Source organism: Mirounga leonina, unplaced genomic scaffold (assembly GCF_011800145.1).
Source record: "Mirounga leonina isolate KUSES-001 unplaced genomic scaffold, KU_Mleo_1.0 Mir_151, whole genome shotgun sequence".
Taxonomy (NCBI): domain Eukaryota; kingdom Metazoa; phylum Chordata; class Mammalia; order Carnivora; family Phocidae; genus Mirounga; species Mirounga leonina.
Window position 1 is genome coordinate 8,568,078 of NW_023270377.1, and position 18,891 is coordinate 8,586,968.

Below are 18,891 nucleotides of genomic sequence, written 5' to 3' on the forward strand. Positions count from 1 at the left end.
TGGACTTGAGCTGTCATGAGTCTATGTAAAATCTTTATTTCTCACACTTGGTGTGAATTCACACTATTTGTTGCAGGAACACTAATATAGTATATTTGAGAATGGGATTCTGTCCCAGACCCTGTTGGATTTTTTTTTAGTAATATGTAGGATATAAACCATATTGTTTCTCTAACAGATTATTATTTTATGTCTGTCTTCAAAGGCTTTTTGTTTGTTTTTTTAAAATTTTATTTTTATTTACTTGACAGAGGGAGAGAGATAGCAAGAGCAGGAACACAAGCAGAGGGAGTGAGAGAGGGAGAAGCAGGCCTCCTGCCCAGCAGGGAGCCCGATGCAGGACTCGATCCCAGGACCCTGATATCATGACCTGAGCCGAAGGCAGACGCTTAACGACTGAGCCACCCAGGCACCCTTCAAAGGTTTTGAATAAAAGACTATGGATGTTTGCTAGGAGTCCAGGCTGTTTTGCTTCTTCTAGTAAATTTCCATATAAGATGTGTAAAAGATCCTTAAATGTTTATGTACTAGAGTTTCCCCACCTGTGGAGTGGAGAGACCAACAGTTATCTGGCTTATCTTTAAAGTTGTTAAAAACATAAAAAGATATCTTATTAGTGAAGATATTTTAAAATATCATTGTGTAGGCCAATGTCATATTGGGGTCATCTGTCAAAAGCTATAAAGTGAATTTGATGGTAATAACTAGAAGCTTTTCTTTCTTCAATAATCAGAGTCCATGATCAGAATCTTCTGATTTTTTAACAAGTTTGCAACAAAATCAAGCAACGGCAGATACCCATTTTCTCTGCTCTCTAGAAAATGGGAGTGGGCGGGGGTGGAAATCACTATGTAATTCAATACTTTGGGGTTAATAAATCTGAGAGCATGTAGTAAAAATGGCACTGCCATTCAACTAGCGCCATCTTGCTAAACCTGAATTTATAATAATTTCTCTTTTTGCATTTTTCAAAATGGCCAGATGTGAAAAATGCAGAGAATGGGATCCCAGGCCGTGGAGTGTGCTCTGAGTTAAATGCCCAGGAAACAAGAACTCTGAACTCAGATTCCTCGTGTCCGGGAGCCCAGTGATGGCAGTCCTTACCCTCCTCATCAGGATCACTTCTCAGTGCTGAGCTCGAGGCTCTCGGGGGCTCCTCTTCCTCACTGAACTCTGAATAGTCATCAAATCTTTTCACTGCAGAAGAAGCAAGTGTCCCTTGAAAGTCTGAGTGTATGACAAAGGAACCAAGAGGTTAAAAAGCCCACAGCAAGAATATCCCCAGGACATCTTGGGAGTCTCGTATTGAAGAAGGCAGATTTCCCACTTGGCTGCTTCCTTGAACCCCACATGAAACAGGGTCCCACACCTCCCCTATCTAAAATTCCTTGGAATGTTTACTTGAGAAAAAAATTTAATTCTATTGTGTTTGAATGCTTGACTTCTTTGGATTTGTTTGTTACAACCATTAGCCTAATACAAAAATTAAAATACAAACCATCTTAAAACAAATTTATATTTTACTTTGAAGGATATAGCAAAGCATTAGAATGAATCTTTTGTAGAAAACGCTGTTCATTTGTAACCATGAGGAGTTTTTACTTGCCCTTACCTACTTTCCAAACTCTTTTTCTGGATGTAGGCGATTTTCTGAAATCCATGGAGTCTATAAAGTAAAAGGGAAGAAACAATTATTTGTATGCAATAATCTTACAGATTCTGTGACAATTCAATGGGCTTGCAGTCATAATAATACTTTGATGATCATTTTTCTCTCTTTCCTTCAACTGAATCCAGTTCTGGTGGCCTGGGGTATAATGCTGGGTTCCTGCTTGGCTCTCCTTTTCACTCTCTGTGTAAATTTGTAAATGATTCTTCAACATGACTAGCCACAGTTGCCTTATCTATAAAGCTGGGATAACCTAGTTACCCTATCTCCCTGTTAAGGTTTTTTATGAAAACAAAATGAAGCTTTATTTACAAAAGCCCTTTAAAAAATTACAGTGTAAGCCAATGGTTTAAGTAAGTTGGGTTTGAGAATAGCTGATCAGAGGTCATTTTCCCATCAATAATTAAATAGCAGCACAAATTATTCTTTGAAGGTTTTCTAAATTTGGGACTAATGACAATATTGTCAACAAACAGAGGTACACCGTGCTTACTCTGTTGGATAGAATATAAAGCATATTGGTAGAGAATAAGTACATTATTTCAACTCTTTAGCATTAATACATGATAGTGTGTAGAAAAAAGTTTGTCATTTTACCAGCATATTTTTGCTACATTTTCTATATATCAATCAAATGGGCCTGTACAGTTAAATAACAATTTATAATGCCTTCCTGCCTCCTTCCACTTCCCAATAGGGCCAGAGAAATTAAATGCAGAAAACAGTCCTTAGAAGTAATAGAATCAAGGCACACAGAGCATGCTCAAAACAAGATTCATCAGGAAAACAGCTCTGCATTTAGACTCTGAGTATTTGTCATGCAGGGTTGCAATCCTAATGTTCTTATCTAGTGTAATCTGAAGTTTTGAGCAGGTGGCTTCTTGGGACTCCCCTCTCTCACTTGATTCTAATGAGTCAAGGTTATTGGTCACTGCACAAAGGAAGAGGACCTTTTAGGGATCTCAGCGTGTGACCAAGAAACTGAAATATTAGTGGGAAATATCCTCCTAAGAAAATCTAGAAAAATCTAGAAAACCCATGCAAATTGCGGTCTGCAACAGTGCCACCCTGGTCTGTCCTTCTAAGCCACCTGCCTTGAATGATAGTCACACTCCATTCCCTGTCTCCAAGAGGCAAGTGGCAACTTTGCTCTGACTGAACCTCACCTTCCCATACTCTCTCTCTTCTACTTCTTACCCCTTCTATTGTCACTTCACACTTCCTTCATCTCTGCTGTTTCTCACCTTGGAAGGGAGGAAATCTTGGAAATCTTGTGTTGACAACCACAAGCCTCTTCTACTTCCCCTCCAACCCAGTGCGTTTGCAAGGCTGAGAAATAATCTCTTGTGTCTGCATCCTAGACATATTTTGGGACTGCATTTTAGAGCAGTTTGCTACACTAAGACAAAAGTTAAAATGTGTACCCTTTAAAACTTGAAGCGAATTTACATTTTACTTTGATGGATCTAGTGAGCAATAAGAATAATGTATCATTTAAAATAATGTTCTTTGGTAACATCAGGACCAGGTTAATATTTTTATTTGTTTTTAGGTCTTTTCCAAGTATGTTTCCCCAAATAGGCATGTTTCTAATACCCTCTGGGTCTAGAAAGCAGAAAGGGAAAACAAATCACCAATGTGTGCACAAAAGAGCTGCAAATCTTAGGACCACTCATGCTACCCATGAAATTGAGGAAACATAACATTTTGGTAATCATCTTTAGCTCTAATTTTATAAAGCAAAAATGCAGAATCCAGGATGCTAGTCTTGTCCCTTTAATTCTCCATGAGACTTTGTAGAAGACCTTGAAACATTGATGATTGTGTTTTCTCTAGAAAACAAGGATAACAATGTCTGGGGTACTTAAGATTGTTATAAATTAAAAAGTAAGGTATTATTTGCAAAAGTCCTTGGAAAAATCATTATATATGCCATGACTTGCTGAAGAACTCTCAAAAACAATACTTTGGGTTTCAGAGTACTCTATCTGAATCTTTTTTTCTGCTAAAGCTGGATAGCTGGATGAGTTGTCTTTTGACACAATTCAGTTTGTGCTCAGATGGCAATATGACCTTCTAATAAATGAATATTTAGCTTTCTGTTCCCTATAGAAATCACTATAAATCCAACACCATATAAGCATAGAAACTAGCCTTAAAAACAAATTCATCATTTTGGTAGCCCCTTTCTGCTATATAATCAATATATGGGTGCTTGTATTGATAAATAGGACCTATCAATTAATAGGCCTCATCTTTAAAAAGTATGTATATTAATGATTTTTTATCTCCCTGCATTTCCCAAAAAGGTCAAGTAAAATAAATGCAGAGAATCAAATTCCAGGATAAACTGAATCTATCATACAGAATAGGCACAGAATAAGATGCATCAAACAGTAGTTCTTAATTCAGATTCTTGTAGCCAAAGCCTGCTTTCCCACTTCCTCACCAGGCCCGCTTTCCAGTGCTGATGTGGAGGCTTCTGGGGGCTCATCTTCATCACTGGATTCCTCGGAGTCACTGCTGATCACTGCACAGAGGAGCAAAAGCCCTTTAGCTTCAGGGTGGGGCCAATGAGTCCACATAGCAGGCGACTCTGCAATAGGACCACTAGGAAAACCTAGAAGCTAAGTTAACTCAAGGCACCCTGGTCTATGCTTGAATGTGTGTGACCTGCAGGTTGCTCCAGTCCTAAACTAAAGGTGATGGAATTCACGCACAGAGGGCAGCTTTGCCCACCTGCCAACACTTTTCTCCCATCCTCATGTGACCTCCTACTTCTGCCCTCATGTGACCTCCAACCTCTGCCCTCATGTGACCTCTTACCCCCCTCCTCCCTGCCGTCCTCAGGCTCCCTCTTATCTTTTATTCTCAGTTTACTTCACTTTCCTCTTGGCTTTGCCCATTTCCCCTACTTATGCCTCTCTTTCTGGCAGTGGTTTCTCTCAATACCTCTCTTTGTCTTCATGTGTTTCCTTCTTCATCCCCTGCCGTGAATATCTTGGCTCTCTGATGTTTTTTAGTTTTTCTTCAACTTCTACCCTCATACTTTCTTCTTTTGCTCTAGAAATAGTCTCCCATACATTAATACTGAAATCTACCATTTCCATCTTTTGGTATTTTTCTGATTACTGGGACTTTCTCCTACTAAGCTCACTGCATATGATACTGGTTCCTCCCTCTTGCCTCCATCCAAGGCCAACTGGGCTGCCTCGATGGACCCTGATGACATGTCCCAGCCCCTTGCCTGGAACATTGCACACTCTTTCAGTCAGCCTTACCTATTATGTCAGATGCCTGGTTACGGTTAGTCCTCGCTTGGGCTTGCTGTTCAACTCTCGAGTTAAAAAATGGCTTTTCCTTCTTTATATCCACCAGATATACAGAACAGGAGTTGACTTGGATTCCATGGTTGGGTAGCTCTGCTCCTGGATCAAATTGTAATGAATAAAGATTTTCACTGGCCTCCCCCAAAGGGAGTAAACACCGTTCACTACTGTTGATAAGTCCTTCTCCCTGTAAATCCACTGCAGGGGTGAAGCTCCACCTCCACCCCTCTTCTTTCCTGCTGCTTAACTGTGTCCCTTCCTCTGTGCCTCTCTGGACTCTGGGTTTTGGGGGGTTTTTTTGTTTGTTTTTATTTTCTCTTCTCATCCTTTGGTGAATTATTTTTTGCTCTTTTGTTTTTAAAGATTTATTTATTTATTTTAGTGGGGGCAGAGGAAGAGAGAATCTCAGGCAAACTCTGCGCTGAGCATGGAGCCCAACATGGGGCTCTATCTCACGTCCCTGAGCCGAAACAAAGAGTTGGGCGCTTAACTGACTGAGCCATCCAGGAGCCCAACTTTTTGCTCTTTTAAAAATAAAAATTATATTTTCAGTATAATGTGCATAGATAAAGATGGGTAAATCATAAATTTTGAATCATCACAAAGTAAGCATATCTGGGAAACTGTCGCTGTGGTCAAGAAATAGATTACTTATACCCTGGAAGCCTCTTAGTGATGCCTCCTCCTAACTGTCTCCACCATGTAACTCAAGTTAACAACCTGCTCATCCTGATTTTTAATACCACTGATGATTAATTTTGCCAGTTCCAAAATATACATGTTTGTATAAATGGAATCACGTCCGCTCTTTCTTGTTTGCTCTTTCTCCATCTCTCTGTCATTTGGCAGGGGCGGGGGGTGGGGGATGCGTGAAACTTGGCTTCCTTTCTCAACATTATGTTTGTGAGAATCAGCTGTATTCATTTTCCTTTTTAACTGCTGTATAGTATTCCATTGTAGAAATAACCCATGAAAAATAAAACCATAAAAAATCCATTTGTGCTGTTTCAAAATTTGGGCTATTATGAATAATGCTGCTTTTCTATGTGTTTCTTTTCTTTTTTTGAACATAGTGCACATTTCTGTTGGTTTTGGCTGAGGAATGTAATTGCTGAGTCATAAGCTATGTGTATTTTCAACTTTGGGACTGTATTCCAAACTGTTTTACAAAAGCATGTATAAAGGCAGAGATATAACTGAGAGAGCTTGACAATTCAAGTAAACAAACAGAATTTGGTATGGTGGGAATGTGGTGGAAGAGTGTATGAGGGGGAGATTGTACAACTGTATGGGAAGTATCCTTCAATACTCCACACCAAGCTGTGTTGACCTCATTCTGAGGATCACAATAGGGTACTAGGTTTAAATAGGAAAGTCATATGAACTGGTTGGCATTTTTGCAATGGCCATTGAGCTGAAGTGTGGAGAATGGATCTGAGGGGAACAAGATAGGAGGGATGAGGCCAGCAGGAGAGTTCTTCTATTTTGAAGTGAGAAGTGAAAGGAATCTGGATTAGAGTAAGCATCCTGGAAATGGAGAGAAATGGGCAGGTTGAACATATTTTAAAGTTGGAATTGACAGAAGCGGCAAATAAAGTAATGGTTGTTTTAATCCACTGAATTTGGGGACTGTTTGTTACACAGCAATAGATAACTAATATAGCTTCCAAATAGAGATGGCTTTCAGATCTTTGATTACAAGTCTTCAGGCACTTGAAGGAATGAATCTAGAAGACAGGTCTGGATCAGAGTTGTGTGTAGGAATCCATAGATCACAGATGGTGATTGAAGCCATGGAGACATGAGATGCCTGGGTGGAGGCCTATTTTTATCTGAGGGAGTGAAAGGGCCATTTTGGTCACTGTAGACACCTTAATGATGTCTTCTCAATGGTATTAGGAAGAGCCCTCTGTGCCTTCTTTCTCATGACCATCTTTTCAAATTGGACAATGTTTTCATTTATCTTCTCTCTTTATTTGGCCCACTCTCTACCAGTTTTTCATTCATGGTCCCTTAACTCATCCTCTACTCATTCTCTTTAGGCCTCTTCCCATTTTTTCTATTTACTGGTATTCATTTTCTTCTGGATATTTCTCTATTCATACTCTTTTTCTCAACATCCTTTATCACTATCTCCCAGGACCCAGCAGGGTCTAGGGTGAATCAGAAGAGGTGCCAAGGGACAAGAAGATACCACGGGTAAGATTTTCTTCCCATGTGTCCCAGGACCTCCCTGCTTCACCCTAGAACTGGCCCTGCTGTCCCCTAACTGATTTTTCAGTTTATCAATTCTCTGTTATGTTTCTTACCTTCTCCTACTTGATCTCTGTTTCTTAATTATTAATGTGACTTTCTATATGCCTCTTCTGTATTGATTTTTGTCTTTCTATTCATTTTTCTCATCTCAAGCATTCCAATCATCACCAAAGTTCTCCTCCTGTGCCACTGTCCCCCACTCCAAGTCCCTCCAGTTGCCACTTCTTTTCTAAAAGTCCTTCATCAGAGCTTCCATACTTGCAAATCTGACCAGCAGCATCATGCATGGTTTCCATGTTTCTGTTACAATTTCTGAAAAGCAAGGTGCAACTTATTTCTTTTCACCAACTCCACAAAATGGTACTGTTTGGATTCCATGTCAATTTATCTAAAACCTATGTTGTTCATGTACTTTGTCGTTTGGTGTTCTTTGGTTCACTTTTTAAATATTTTCTCTCCTTGCATTCTTTCCTTGGGGACATGCCCTTTATCAAAGAGCTCACCTCTCTTTCCCCCTTGCATCTCACATGACTTAGAAGCAGCCAGAGGCTGTGCACAAGGCTGTGGATCTTGGGTGTTGTTAGGGTAAGGGAGGTGGTTAGTATTGGAGAACAAAGGAAAGCTTTTGCTCTCATAGAAAAACAAAGATAGAATTAGAAAATTTGTAAGATAAGTAATAATTACTTTCTCCATCAGAGGGCAATGGGCTGGGTGTGACTTCTCTTGTGTCTTCATTACTCACTTGGATGGGTGCTTGTTCACAGGACTCTGAGGATTAAAAAAGACACAGCTGAGACCCGACACAGCCCTCCCTGTTCTGCCTATTTGCATTTTGTTACACCTCACCTGACTTCTCTTTTCTTCTCATGTTTCTATTTATAGCTTGTCTGCAAATATTGCCATCTTAACCTTCACCCCATGAAAATGTTGGTGCTTCAGTAACTCTGTGATCAGCTCTCCCTGACTTCTTTTGACTTTTCTTTCTGTCTCTCTTCCCTGATGAAGCCCTGTAACTTTTTACCCTTTGTCTCCTTGTTTGTCCTTCCTAACTTTTCTTTTTCTTTTTTTTTTAACAAAAGAAAACGAAATTTAATAGGCATACATACAGAGAATCCATACAGACATGGAATTCCAAACACAATGAGGCAACATGAAGCTTATATGAGCTTAGGAGAGGGATAGGGGCCTGAGGATACAGAGGGGAGAAAAGTCATTAGTAAGAAGGTCAAAGGAGATGTTTGGAAAAACATATAACATGGTTCTATTATACAGATAAGTTCCTTCTTAGGTAAGGGGAAGTTTCTACTAATACTTCTCTTCCTGATATAGGCTCTCCTTTCCAGTATACATTAAGGCAGTTATGGGGGAGGCAGAGTGCCTTTCCTGTATCTGTTGGGTTTTTATTTTAACTCGAAATAATCTTTATGCTTAAATGGCACATTTTAGGGTGGTCTGCCCTGAGCCCCTACACTGGAATGTATACTGTGAAGTTTTCTTTTTCTTTTTTCTTCAAATTTGGGTATCTTCAAACTTAATATCTAGTTTCTTCCCATCTGCTGAGGCCATAGCAAACGATACTACTATAAGCATGTCCTGATTTTCTCTGCCTTGCCCCTTAGCCAGAAACCATCTTTTTTTTCCTTTAAATTTCTATAGCGTGTACCCATGTCTCTCATAGCCATATTTCTTATTTTGTTTTGTATTTTATTTGTTTATGTACTCATTTAATTTTCTTAGCAGCTTTTGAAGATCTTAAAGTCAAAATCCATTTTCAGCCCCTGGCATTGCAACTTTTCTGTCAATAAGAGGTATTCCAACATTGAGAAAATGAAAAAGCACCAGAAACATATTTTATATATTTTCCATTACAGGTAGGCAAATATTGCTCTTTCAGTTAAACAGTACAAATTAGCTTATCTATCATTTTTATCAGCAGGAAAATGGCAGAAGGTGGCAATTTCTGATCTCACCCAATACCTGCTTTTAATCCAGTAAAAAATAAGTAGGCTTGTGGAAGCTAGCACTTCCTAACTTTTCTTCCTCTAGGTCTCTCCCATCAATATATCAAGCTCCATTCCTGTCTCCTCTGAATCTGCATGAGTTTCCCCTTCTTTGTTAATAGATGTTTTCTTGAGTTGGGCACGACTCCATTCTCTGCCACCATGAAGGACTCCTTAGCCCCTCTAAACTCATGCAAACCCAGGCAGTCTTACCTGCTGGCTCAGATTCTTGGGCACACTCCTCATTTGCTTGTTGGATTTCTAGTGCATCATTTTGGTCACTGGTTGTATCTGTTCTGTTTGCATTTATCTGTTCTGATTCACAGAGGTTCTCCAAGAGTCTATCTTCAGGTGGGGTTGCACCTAAACCATGTTTTAATTCACAGATATTTTATTTGCCCTTTGCATCAATCAGGGTACAACAGGAAAATAGAAATCACTCTAAGCTTTTACAGCACAGGGAATTTCATCCAGGAGGTTGGTTATACAGTTGATGGAAGAGCTGAGAAGTCCAAATAGAAGAATGCAGTAACCGGAAAAATACTTAACAGGAAACTGTGGGAGGGACTGAGGGTGGGCCCAGAGGTCAGGGTCACTGGGTGGATAGAAGCTGGCCTATGGCTGGCCCGCTTGGTGGGAAGTGGTATCATGGATGAGATGCAGCCACATTCAGAATTGTGGACAAAGGCAGTGATGGGGAAATATCCAGCTTCTCCCTTTTTCCCACTCTCCGATCTCTTGTTAGGGTCCCATGTCAGGAAGCCAGCAGGAAGCCAGCAACAAAGGGAGCTAGCAAGTAGGTCCACAGAAGCCAGTGGCCAGAGATAGAGGGCAGAGCAGAACAGGGGAAGGTAAGGAATGAATCCCAGGGCAAACACCCCAGGACTTCGTTATAGAAATTGCATTAGTAAAGACAGAGATTCTGGGCAATCAGTGATACAAAAAAGCAGCCCCCCACCTCCCAGCACATTCCAGAATGGGACAAGAACACAAAGGATCAGAATACAGTCAACAGGAACAGACCATGGTAAGATGAGGATTGTGGGCATGACCAGGTCAGGCTTCGATATGAGTTTTCACCAGTTCCTAGGGGAAGAAATTGAAAGTTCATTTCAGAAATTAAAGTATGGTCTGTGCCATTCTCCCCTAATCCCCTTTTTATAAAGCAAGAGTTGAAGATCCTCCCCAGGTAACCATACAGAGACCGTATGGACTTGGTAGATCCCACACAGCCCTTGCAGTCAGACCCCAACTGGCAGAGTGGAGGATTGGGGTCAGCTGCAACCCCGGCTAAGAGGGCCTTGGCCAGGCCATCTCACTGCATGTCCCACACAAGGTACTTGAGTTAACTGGTGATGGCTTATCCTGACTCCCATGGCCATAGTGAAGCTGCCTTTGTCCCCAGAGCTGCCCCTGACCAGTGGACTTACTCAGTTCCTACAAAGTCCTGCTGACTCGTCCCCACCTCCTCTTCCTCTACATCCTCCCTCTACACATCTGTTCAGTCTGTCTCATTGGCCTTTCCTTGAGGATTCCATGTCCGATTCTCCTCTACGTCCTCCCATTCTTGGTATTCTTTTTTCTGTATCTTTCTCTGCATATATTTCCCAATTTTTGTCTCATGCTTCTGTCTTTTCCATTAGATTACCGGAGTGGCAGTACAGGGTTAAGAATGCAGGCTCTGTCACAGCCAAAAGGTAGAAACAACCCATCACTAACTAATGAATGGATAAGCAACATGTAATAAATATATCCATACAAGGGAATGCTCTTCACTAACAAAGAGGAATGAAGAACTGATTCATGTGACAACATAGATGAACCTTGAAAATATTGTGCTGTGTGAAAGAAGCCAGACATGAAGGGCATGTTTATATGATTCCATTTACATGAAATGTCTGGAATAGGTAAATCCACAGAGACAGAAACTAGATTACTGGTTGCCAGAGGCTAGGCAAGAGGGGCACAGGGAGTGATATGGAGCTTCCTTCTGAGGTGATTGGAATGTTTTGGAACTAGACAGAGGTAGTGGTTGCACAACATTGTGAATGCACCAAATATCATTAACTGTACACTTTAAAATGGTTAATTTTATGTTATGTGAATTTTTACTTCCATTAACACACACACATGCGCGCACGCGCACACACACACACACACCAGGCTCTGGGTTCAGAATGCCTGGGTTCACCCTTGCTCATCTGACCCCAGGCCAACTACACACACACTGTCTCCAGATTTCAGTTTCCTTATCTGCAAAATGGGCATAAAAGGAGTGCTAACCTCCAACGGCAGCCTGAGCACTAAACCTACAACTGCCTGCACAAATGTTCAACCAGTGAGATGTTAATAACACAGCTATTTCTATTGTGTCTTTTAATCCTTTCTTCTCTTTCATTTCCCTCCTTCTCTCTCTCAAAGTACCCACATCCTCCCTTCCACCTTTCTACCACTTCCTCTTTTCTCTCTCTGTGTGACTGGCTTTCTCCTTGAATATCTGGGCTCTTGAAAAACATCCCCACATTGAAATCAGTCCTTCCTCCAACATTTGATGTTGACCATGGGCCCAGGTCCTTAGCCCTTAAGAGTTTCACACTAATATTCTCCTACAGGGACTTTTCTAAATCACAATTACTTCCTGGCAGTTAATCTGCTTAAATCTGGTTTATTGACACTGAGTTTCTGTCCCGTTGCCTTGGTTATTGGGCCAATAGTCTCTTGTCATAGCTACTCCTCCAGGATTTGAGCTCTGCTTAGACATTCATGCAAACACCCCTCCCTGCCTTTTCCTTGGTCCTTAATATTTCTTCCCTGATTCCCCAAATACACTCAGGACTCAGGCCTGAGTTCCCTTTCTCCTTTTCTTCTTTGTAGATGCAAATCGGTGTTTATCAGGTTGCAGTCACCTTGCCTAAGCCTCAGTTGGTTATTAGGACTCTTGTCCACCGCTTCTTCATCACTTTCTTGGTAATTAATTTTCTCTTGGATTGCTAAAGAGAGGGAGATGGAAGAAGGCAATTAGGGATCCCATCAGAGACCAGACACAACATCTTAAAATTACACAGTTAGCAACTCCCATCCCTCAGGTCACTCGAGCTCAGTGCCTCTGATCCTTCTTGTAAAGCTCCCCAATCACTCCTGGGATAGAAAAGAGAACTCTCAGCAAGAGAGTCTATGTCTCCCACACAGAAAGGAGCCACTCCAAATTTAAGGATAAAGGAAACATCACGATCCCATTACTCTTGTAAAAGAATTTGTGGATGGCCAGGAAAAGCATATATCAAAATAAATAATAGAAGTGAAATGTGTTTCTGAACCATTCAAACTGAAAGAAAGAAATAGGGATTTCCTTCGGAGAAGAGCTAGGCTCACAGAGAGATCCATGGGTATGAAAGAGAAAGCCCATCTGCTCTAAAGATGCTGCTAGACCAGAGGAGGGTTGGGGCAGGGAGGATGAGTGCTTCCCAAAGAGACAAAGCAGAGGACACCTGGAGGAACAAGACAGACCTCCCAGGGGCCAGATCCCAGGAACAAAGGAGGGACACTCTGCAGCTCTGAGCAGGGAACACAGATAGCTGTGCTGGAGGACCACCCCACAGGCCTGCCCCAGGGGTGGGGAGGTCCCCAGTCAGGGGAGGGAGGGACACCAGCCCAGCACCCCTGCCTGTAGGTGACCCAGCACACATGGGAGGAAGGAAATAAACCATGAAGCCTGGAGGGGGGAGGAGGGTGGTATCTGCGGGGAGTCCAGGGAGGAGGGGACACCATGGAGGTAGGGAACCTGCTGCTCCAGGGCCCATGGAGGGAGTTCCTCCTGGGGTTGGGCCCGCAGGGGTGAGTTGCATGGGACAGTGGGAGCCAGGTGTGCTTTGTCATCCCAGGACCTGGCCTCAGACTGTGGCAAAACCAGGTGGAAGATACAAGGAGAACAAAGGGAAAGGTGAAGGGGGCCTGTGTGCATGTATATGGTCCCATGGGGGCTCAGGGGGCTCTGAGCATGCGATGAAGGTAGGGACTGAGCAGCAGGAGAGGGTGCACACCCCAGGCCACAGCCCCCAGATTCTTGGCTTTGGGTTACTGACTCACAGCTCCCATGAACAACAGTGTCTGGGAGGCGACAGCTGCAGTGAGTGTAGGTGCAGGTCACCCTAGCTCGGGGAACCCCAGAACCTAACACAGGGGATGTGGACACTGAACCTGGAAGGGGGGTGGGTCGCTGCAGTCCATGGAGAGAATCAGAGCCCCTGAGGTGTGGGCAGGACAGGTAACCACCATTCCCTCTGTTCCCATGGCCCGGGACATCCTGGTTACAAATACAATATTGACTTAATTGCCTTTATTCGATTTCTAACTGCTGTAGAAATTATTTTGTTCTTAATTAGATAAGGTTACTATTGACACAAGTCGACAAACCACATGCTTTATACCTGCTTTTTAATTTTTTCTTGTTTATAAAAACTGTTGATATCTCTTTATTGCCTATTAATAAAATTCCAATTGCTTAGCTTTATATATGGTAGACTTCCTCAAATTTTCTTCAAATTTATCTCTCATGAATCAGCTCCACAGTCTGCTTCTCACTCTCTGAGAAAAATTGAATTTGTCTTTGAAGACACACTAGATCCTTTCACACTCCATGCCTGATCCCATAGTGCCAACCCTCTTCAGGACATGGGAACATTCTTCTTATGATGTCTCTATCCCTTATCTGGAGAACTCCACTGACACCAAACTGTGTTGGAATAAAAAGTTTCTTAGGCAAGTCAAAAAAAAAAGTGTATATATATATATTAAGAGCATTCTCTTAAACTCTTGCAGGCCTTAAAATAAATTAAAATAAAGTTATTTTAAAAATAAAATAAAAATCATGCCTTCCCAGGAAAAAATTGAGAATCAAACCTTTAGTTTTGTATAACACCTGGCAGAGCATTGGTTTTGTGATTATTTGAATAATGTTTGTTTCACCCCTTGTGAAGAAAGAGTTAACAAAACCAATTCTCCTTCTTTAAGGGTAAATGTGACATTGGGTTAACTTTCTGGCTCATTACTCTGGAAACCTGATGAAGATGGCTTTTCTTCTACTAAAGCCAATATCGGCCTAATTAAAACCTAGCTTAGCCCTAGTTTAGGGTCAAAAAATGGCTGGTAAGTTACATGTGGATGGGGAGGGACTATCTACAGACTACAAAGTGCACTTTGGTCTTCCTTCAAAGTGGTGACTCTTATGACTTGGCTTGTCCCTTGTAGGGTCCCTGAACGTTATGACTACAGTACTGTTATGTGACCTATTGATACCAATGGGCATGGTGCTGCTAAGCCAGGGTGGATCCTACATCCACAGCCAAGCTGACACTCGAGGCGGGTAGTAGTCAACTTGGTGGACTGCTGTGTTGGTCTCCACAAGGAATCCCACAGAAGAGGAGCAACTGATGCTGCCTTGTTGGGATGCTGTGTTTCCTGTCATTTGTCCTTCTAAGTAAATCTGATGGCACTTCGGCTCTGGTTGCCCTGTGAGTCTAAATGCCTAGTTAAGCAGACCTCTACTCTAGGTGAGTGTTGTACCATAGCCATTATACCATAAGCTTTGAGAAGGTTCATGATTTGTGTTTTCTCCACTGTTATATCCCCACTGCCCCAGCATTGTGTGTGGAACGTTGTAGGAGCTCAACATATACTTGTCCAAAAAAAAAAAGTTGGCCCTGGATATCAAAAGGTAGATAATAAAACTAATTACCATATTCGAAGCTCCTATAAATACGATTTAAATCAGGGTATTCTTGCATGTTGACCTCGCTGAACAATGCTTCCAAAAGTGGCAAGTCAAATGTCTTCTCCAGTTCATGGAGAACATTATACACCACTCTTTGTACAGGGATCAGGTTTCTACAAGAATCTTGACAATCCTTAAAAAATATTGAATGGAGAGAATATAAATACAGACTTCCAAGTTACAGAAGAACCCTAGAAAGTGATTTTATGGGTAATGTCTTCCAATTTCCTCCATAGGTATCTTCTCATATAAAGTTTTAGAATTTCTATTTATTTGTATAGATACTAAGTGAAACAAGTAAATCCTTCCTCCTTAAAAATACTCACTTGTGAAACAGATCTCCTCACCTTCATTTATATTAGATGTAAGTAAGAGCAATTTTGAAGAACAACAGTGGGTTCAAAGTTAAATGTAGCCCTTTAAGAACCTGGTCAGATATTTTAGGAATAGACTAAGAGGTGATGAGCAGCTGTCCTGTTGTATGGACCACCTTACCCTTTCCCCAGGACTGACTGGGCCTGGAAGAACTCAAGGAAACCAGGTGACAGTTCTCCTCTTTTATGAATTTGGCCATAGAGAAAGCGTATTCATCCGGCAAAGAGAAGACTTGAATCTCTGTAACTCCAGCTATGCCTATTGCTAAAATCAAACCCAAATTCTAAAAGTCCAGAAATACCATAAAAAAGAAAGAAAAAGAAAAAAAACCCTAAAAACTGAAAACTGCTAGTGAAAGAATAATAATCATCAATTCCCAAATTTTGTCCTAACAGGACATCAATTCCCTGTAGATTTTAATGTTCTCAGATCTAAGCACTCAAACTGATGTCCACTGAAATGATACGTGTTGAGAGATGAACTATGAGAGACTGTGGACTCTGAGAAACAAACAGGGTTTTAGAGGGGAGGGGGGAGGGGGGATTGGTTAGCCCGGTGACGGGTATTAAGGAGGGCACATACTGCATGGAGCACTGGTTGTTATATGAAAACAATGGATCGTGGATCACCACATCAAAAACTAATGATGTATTGTATGGTGACTAACATAACATAATAAAATTTTTTAAAAATGATATGTGTTATTATTTTATTAAATTAACTCATTTAAGTTATACATCAATTCATTAAAATTACCTTTAATTCTCAGTTTATGTTATATTCTATGCATTCCTACAAAGCATTATATACATCTATAGAGTGGTCCTGTTTCAGATTCAGCCCACTTGATATGCTATTCAGCCCAACTCCAGGGGGCAGCACAGAGCGCCATTCCTTCAGAGAGAAGCAGGATTGTCCCTGGTGACAACTGATTCTCCTTTTCCTTTTCACCTTACAGGAACACTTGCAACAATACTTGAAAAAGTCCCCACTCATAGGAGACTCAATCGGTTAGTTGTGCTTGATGTTTGGGTCCAGGATATCAAAATATAACTTCATTTGGGGCCAGTTTACCAGATCATGACATAATAAACATCACTTACGTCATACAGTTTATTGGTGATGAGTTCACGGTCCCGGAGGCACTCAAAGAAAGGAAATGGCTTTTTTACTGCATTTGAAATCTCCACCTTGTGTCTTTTGAAGTGTTTGAATAGAGTCTCATAGATAAGTCTGTCATCAATGTTCTGGTCTTCTGTGGATGCCCTAAGAAGGAAGGATACTATGTGAAAATGGTCATCCAGATTCCAAGATGCTTGTGGAGGCTGTAAGATTTATATATGAAGAATAAGCTGGGAAAAACTAACATATATAAAGTAAATAGTGCTGAGCAGAGACAGAAAAAATGGAATTGAAATAATAAGCAAAGATATGCTGAAGAAAGCACGGAGGTTAAGAAAGACTTAAATGTGGGACTGAAAAAGTCTATTCCAGTCTGTCTGGATCAAAGCCATTGTAAAGATACCTTCACATATCTGAAGTATTTTTGTAATTAAAAAAATTTAAATTTAAACAAAATTGAGATGGAGTGAACAGAGGAATGAAAAGCAATGGAATAAACTATACTCCAATAAAGCAGTTTTGGAAAAAGGAAAGCAATGGGATAGAAGTCTAACCTTGAAAATACTTCACAACTAAGAGAAAAAAAATATCAGAAAGCTAAAAACCAGCTCTCCCCCTATAGCTGTTAAGAGAAATGCCATCCCACATTATAAAGTTAATTTATAAAGGATAAGATGTGGTTAATAGTGACATGAAACAGTATAAATTGATAATTTCACAAGAATATCAAACATTTTTCCTGGGACATCTGGTCCTACTTTGTGTTAATATAAATCTGTCTGTGTTATTGTTATATATAGTGAATCTTTTCAGGCATCTGAATTTCAGAAATCACTGATGTTTCCTGTGAAAGTAATTTTAAACCTGAGTCTATAATTCCAATTTTTAGTTGATCATTTTATTGCTCTGATAATAATGTTTTAATCAACATCTTGTATTATGAAGACTTAGAAGCTTTCTTTGTCAAACCAGAAGAGAATTATTGCCACTTCCCAAGTACTTAGTATGCCTCAGGGAATAATAACGTCAAATTATTGTGTCAAATTCCTGCAAAAGAAATGTTCCAGGTCAAAGATTGCAGATTGAAAAGAAGCATTTGTCTTCTCTTTCATTAAAAGCCCTGCTAAAACGATAATAAAGAAATTGGATTCACAGTGACAAAGAGAATGGCGGGGCAATGAGCACAAGAGAAATTTCAACCAAAATCTATATGACAAAAGTGGTCAGAAGAGTGCTAATTGCTGTTGTAGGTGGAGGATGCTTCCAGAGGTCAGAAAAACACCAGTATGCCCTGAAGAACCCTGAAGAGGCAGTAGAGATCACAAGTGAGACATGGTGCTGAAAACTTATATGTTATTTTTTAAATGGAGAACAGAAAGGTGCACCTCTAACCCCTCACCCTACAAGCTGACCACCTAGAGCCAGGCAGCCTCTCAAAGGCAAACATTGCTGACCTTTCTGTCACCATGTGTGAATTTTGCCTCTTACTGGGTTTCACATACATGGAGTAATACATCATGTATGCTTTGTGCCTGGCATTTGCTCATCATCCAAGCTGTTGGATGAATGGAAGTTTGTTCCTTTTTGTAGTTGAAGGTATTCCATTGTGTGGACCTACCGCAATCTGCTTATTCATTTTCCTGGGATGGACATTTAGATTGATTCCAGTTTGGGACTTGTATGATATAAACCTGTTGTTCTTGTACATGTCTTTTTATGGCATGATGTTTTCATTTCTCTTGGGTAATTAGGAGTGGATCATTGCGTGAGTATGTTTAGCCAGTTTAGAATCTGCCAAACTGTTTTTCAAAGTCTATTAGAGATAGTTTTTCTAATTTTAGCAATTCTCATGAGTACGATGTGGGATCTCATATAGTTTTAATTTGCATTTCTTTAATGACTAATGATATTGAGCATGTTTTCATATGCTTATTGGCAATTCATGCATCTTTTGTAAAGTGTCTGTTCAAGTTTTTGACCCATTTATATTGTTTGGTTGTCTTTTACTACTTACTGATGTGTAGCAGTTTGTTTTTTTTATGGAAAGAAGTGTTTTTGTTTAATTTATGTATCACAAACATTTTCTTCCAATCTGTGGTTTGCTTAACCATGTGTTTTGATGAGGAGAAATTTTTAATTTTGAGGAAGCCAAATCCATCAATTCTTTTCTTCTGTGGTTTATAACTTTAATAACAACTTTAATGTACTAAGAAATCTTTGCCTACCACAAGGTAATGAAAATATTCAAAAAGCAATTTGTAATGTAAGCATGGGTCTATTTATAGATTTTCTATTCTGTACCACTGATCTATTTGTCTATCCTTATGCTGATAGCAAATTGGCTTGCACACTATAGTTTATAGAAAGTCT

At 40.4% G+C, this 18,891-nt stretch overlaps 1 protein-coding gene across 1 annotated transcript in view; it reads right to left on the reverse strand.

The window, feature by feature from the left end:
- LOC118012628 (nuclear body protein SP140-like protein) overlaps nucleotides 1-18,891 on the reverse strand; it is a 96,491-nt gene that overhangs the window by 49,036 nt on the left and 28,564 nt on the right. The window contains exons 2-12 of the mRNA XM_035008328.1: nucleotides 16,503-16,665; nucleotides 14,989-15,157; nucleotides 12,161-12,244; nucleotides 10,278-10,340; nucleotides 9,468-9,617; nucleotides 7,939-8,022; nucleotides 4,951-5,097; nucleotides 4,119-4,199; nucleotides 2,424-2,600; nucleotides 1,613-1,666; nucleotides 1,105-1,227 (exon numbers count right to left, since the gene is read on the reverse strand). Of these exons, the coding sequence (XP_034864219.1) occupies nucleotides 1,105-1,227; nucleotides 1,613-1,666; nucleotides 2,424-2,600; nucleotides 4,119-4,199; nucleotides 4,951-5,097; nucleotides 7,939-8,022; nucleotides 9,468-9,617; nucleotides 10,278-10,340; nucleotides 12,161-12,244; nucleotides 14,989-15,157; nucleotides 16,503-16,665 (1,295 nt within the window). The remainder of the gene's footprint in view (nucleotides 1-1,104; nucleotides 1,228-1,612; nucleotides 1,667-2,423; nucleotides 2,601-4,118; nucleotides 4,200-4,950; nucleotides 5,098-7,938; nucleotides 8,023-9,467; nucleotides 9,618-10,277; nucleotides 10,341-12,160; nucleotides 12,245-14,988; nucleotides 15,158-16,502; nucleotides 16,666-18,891) is intronic.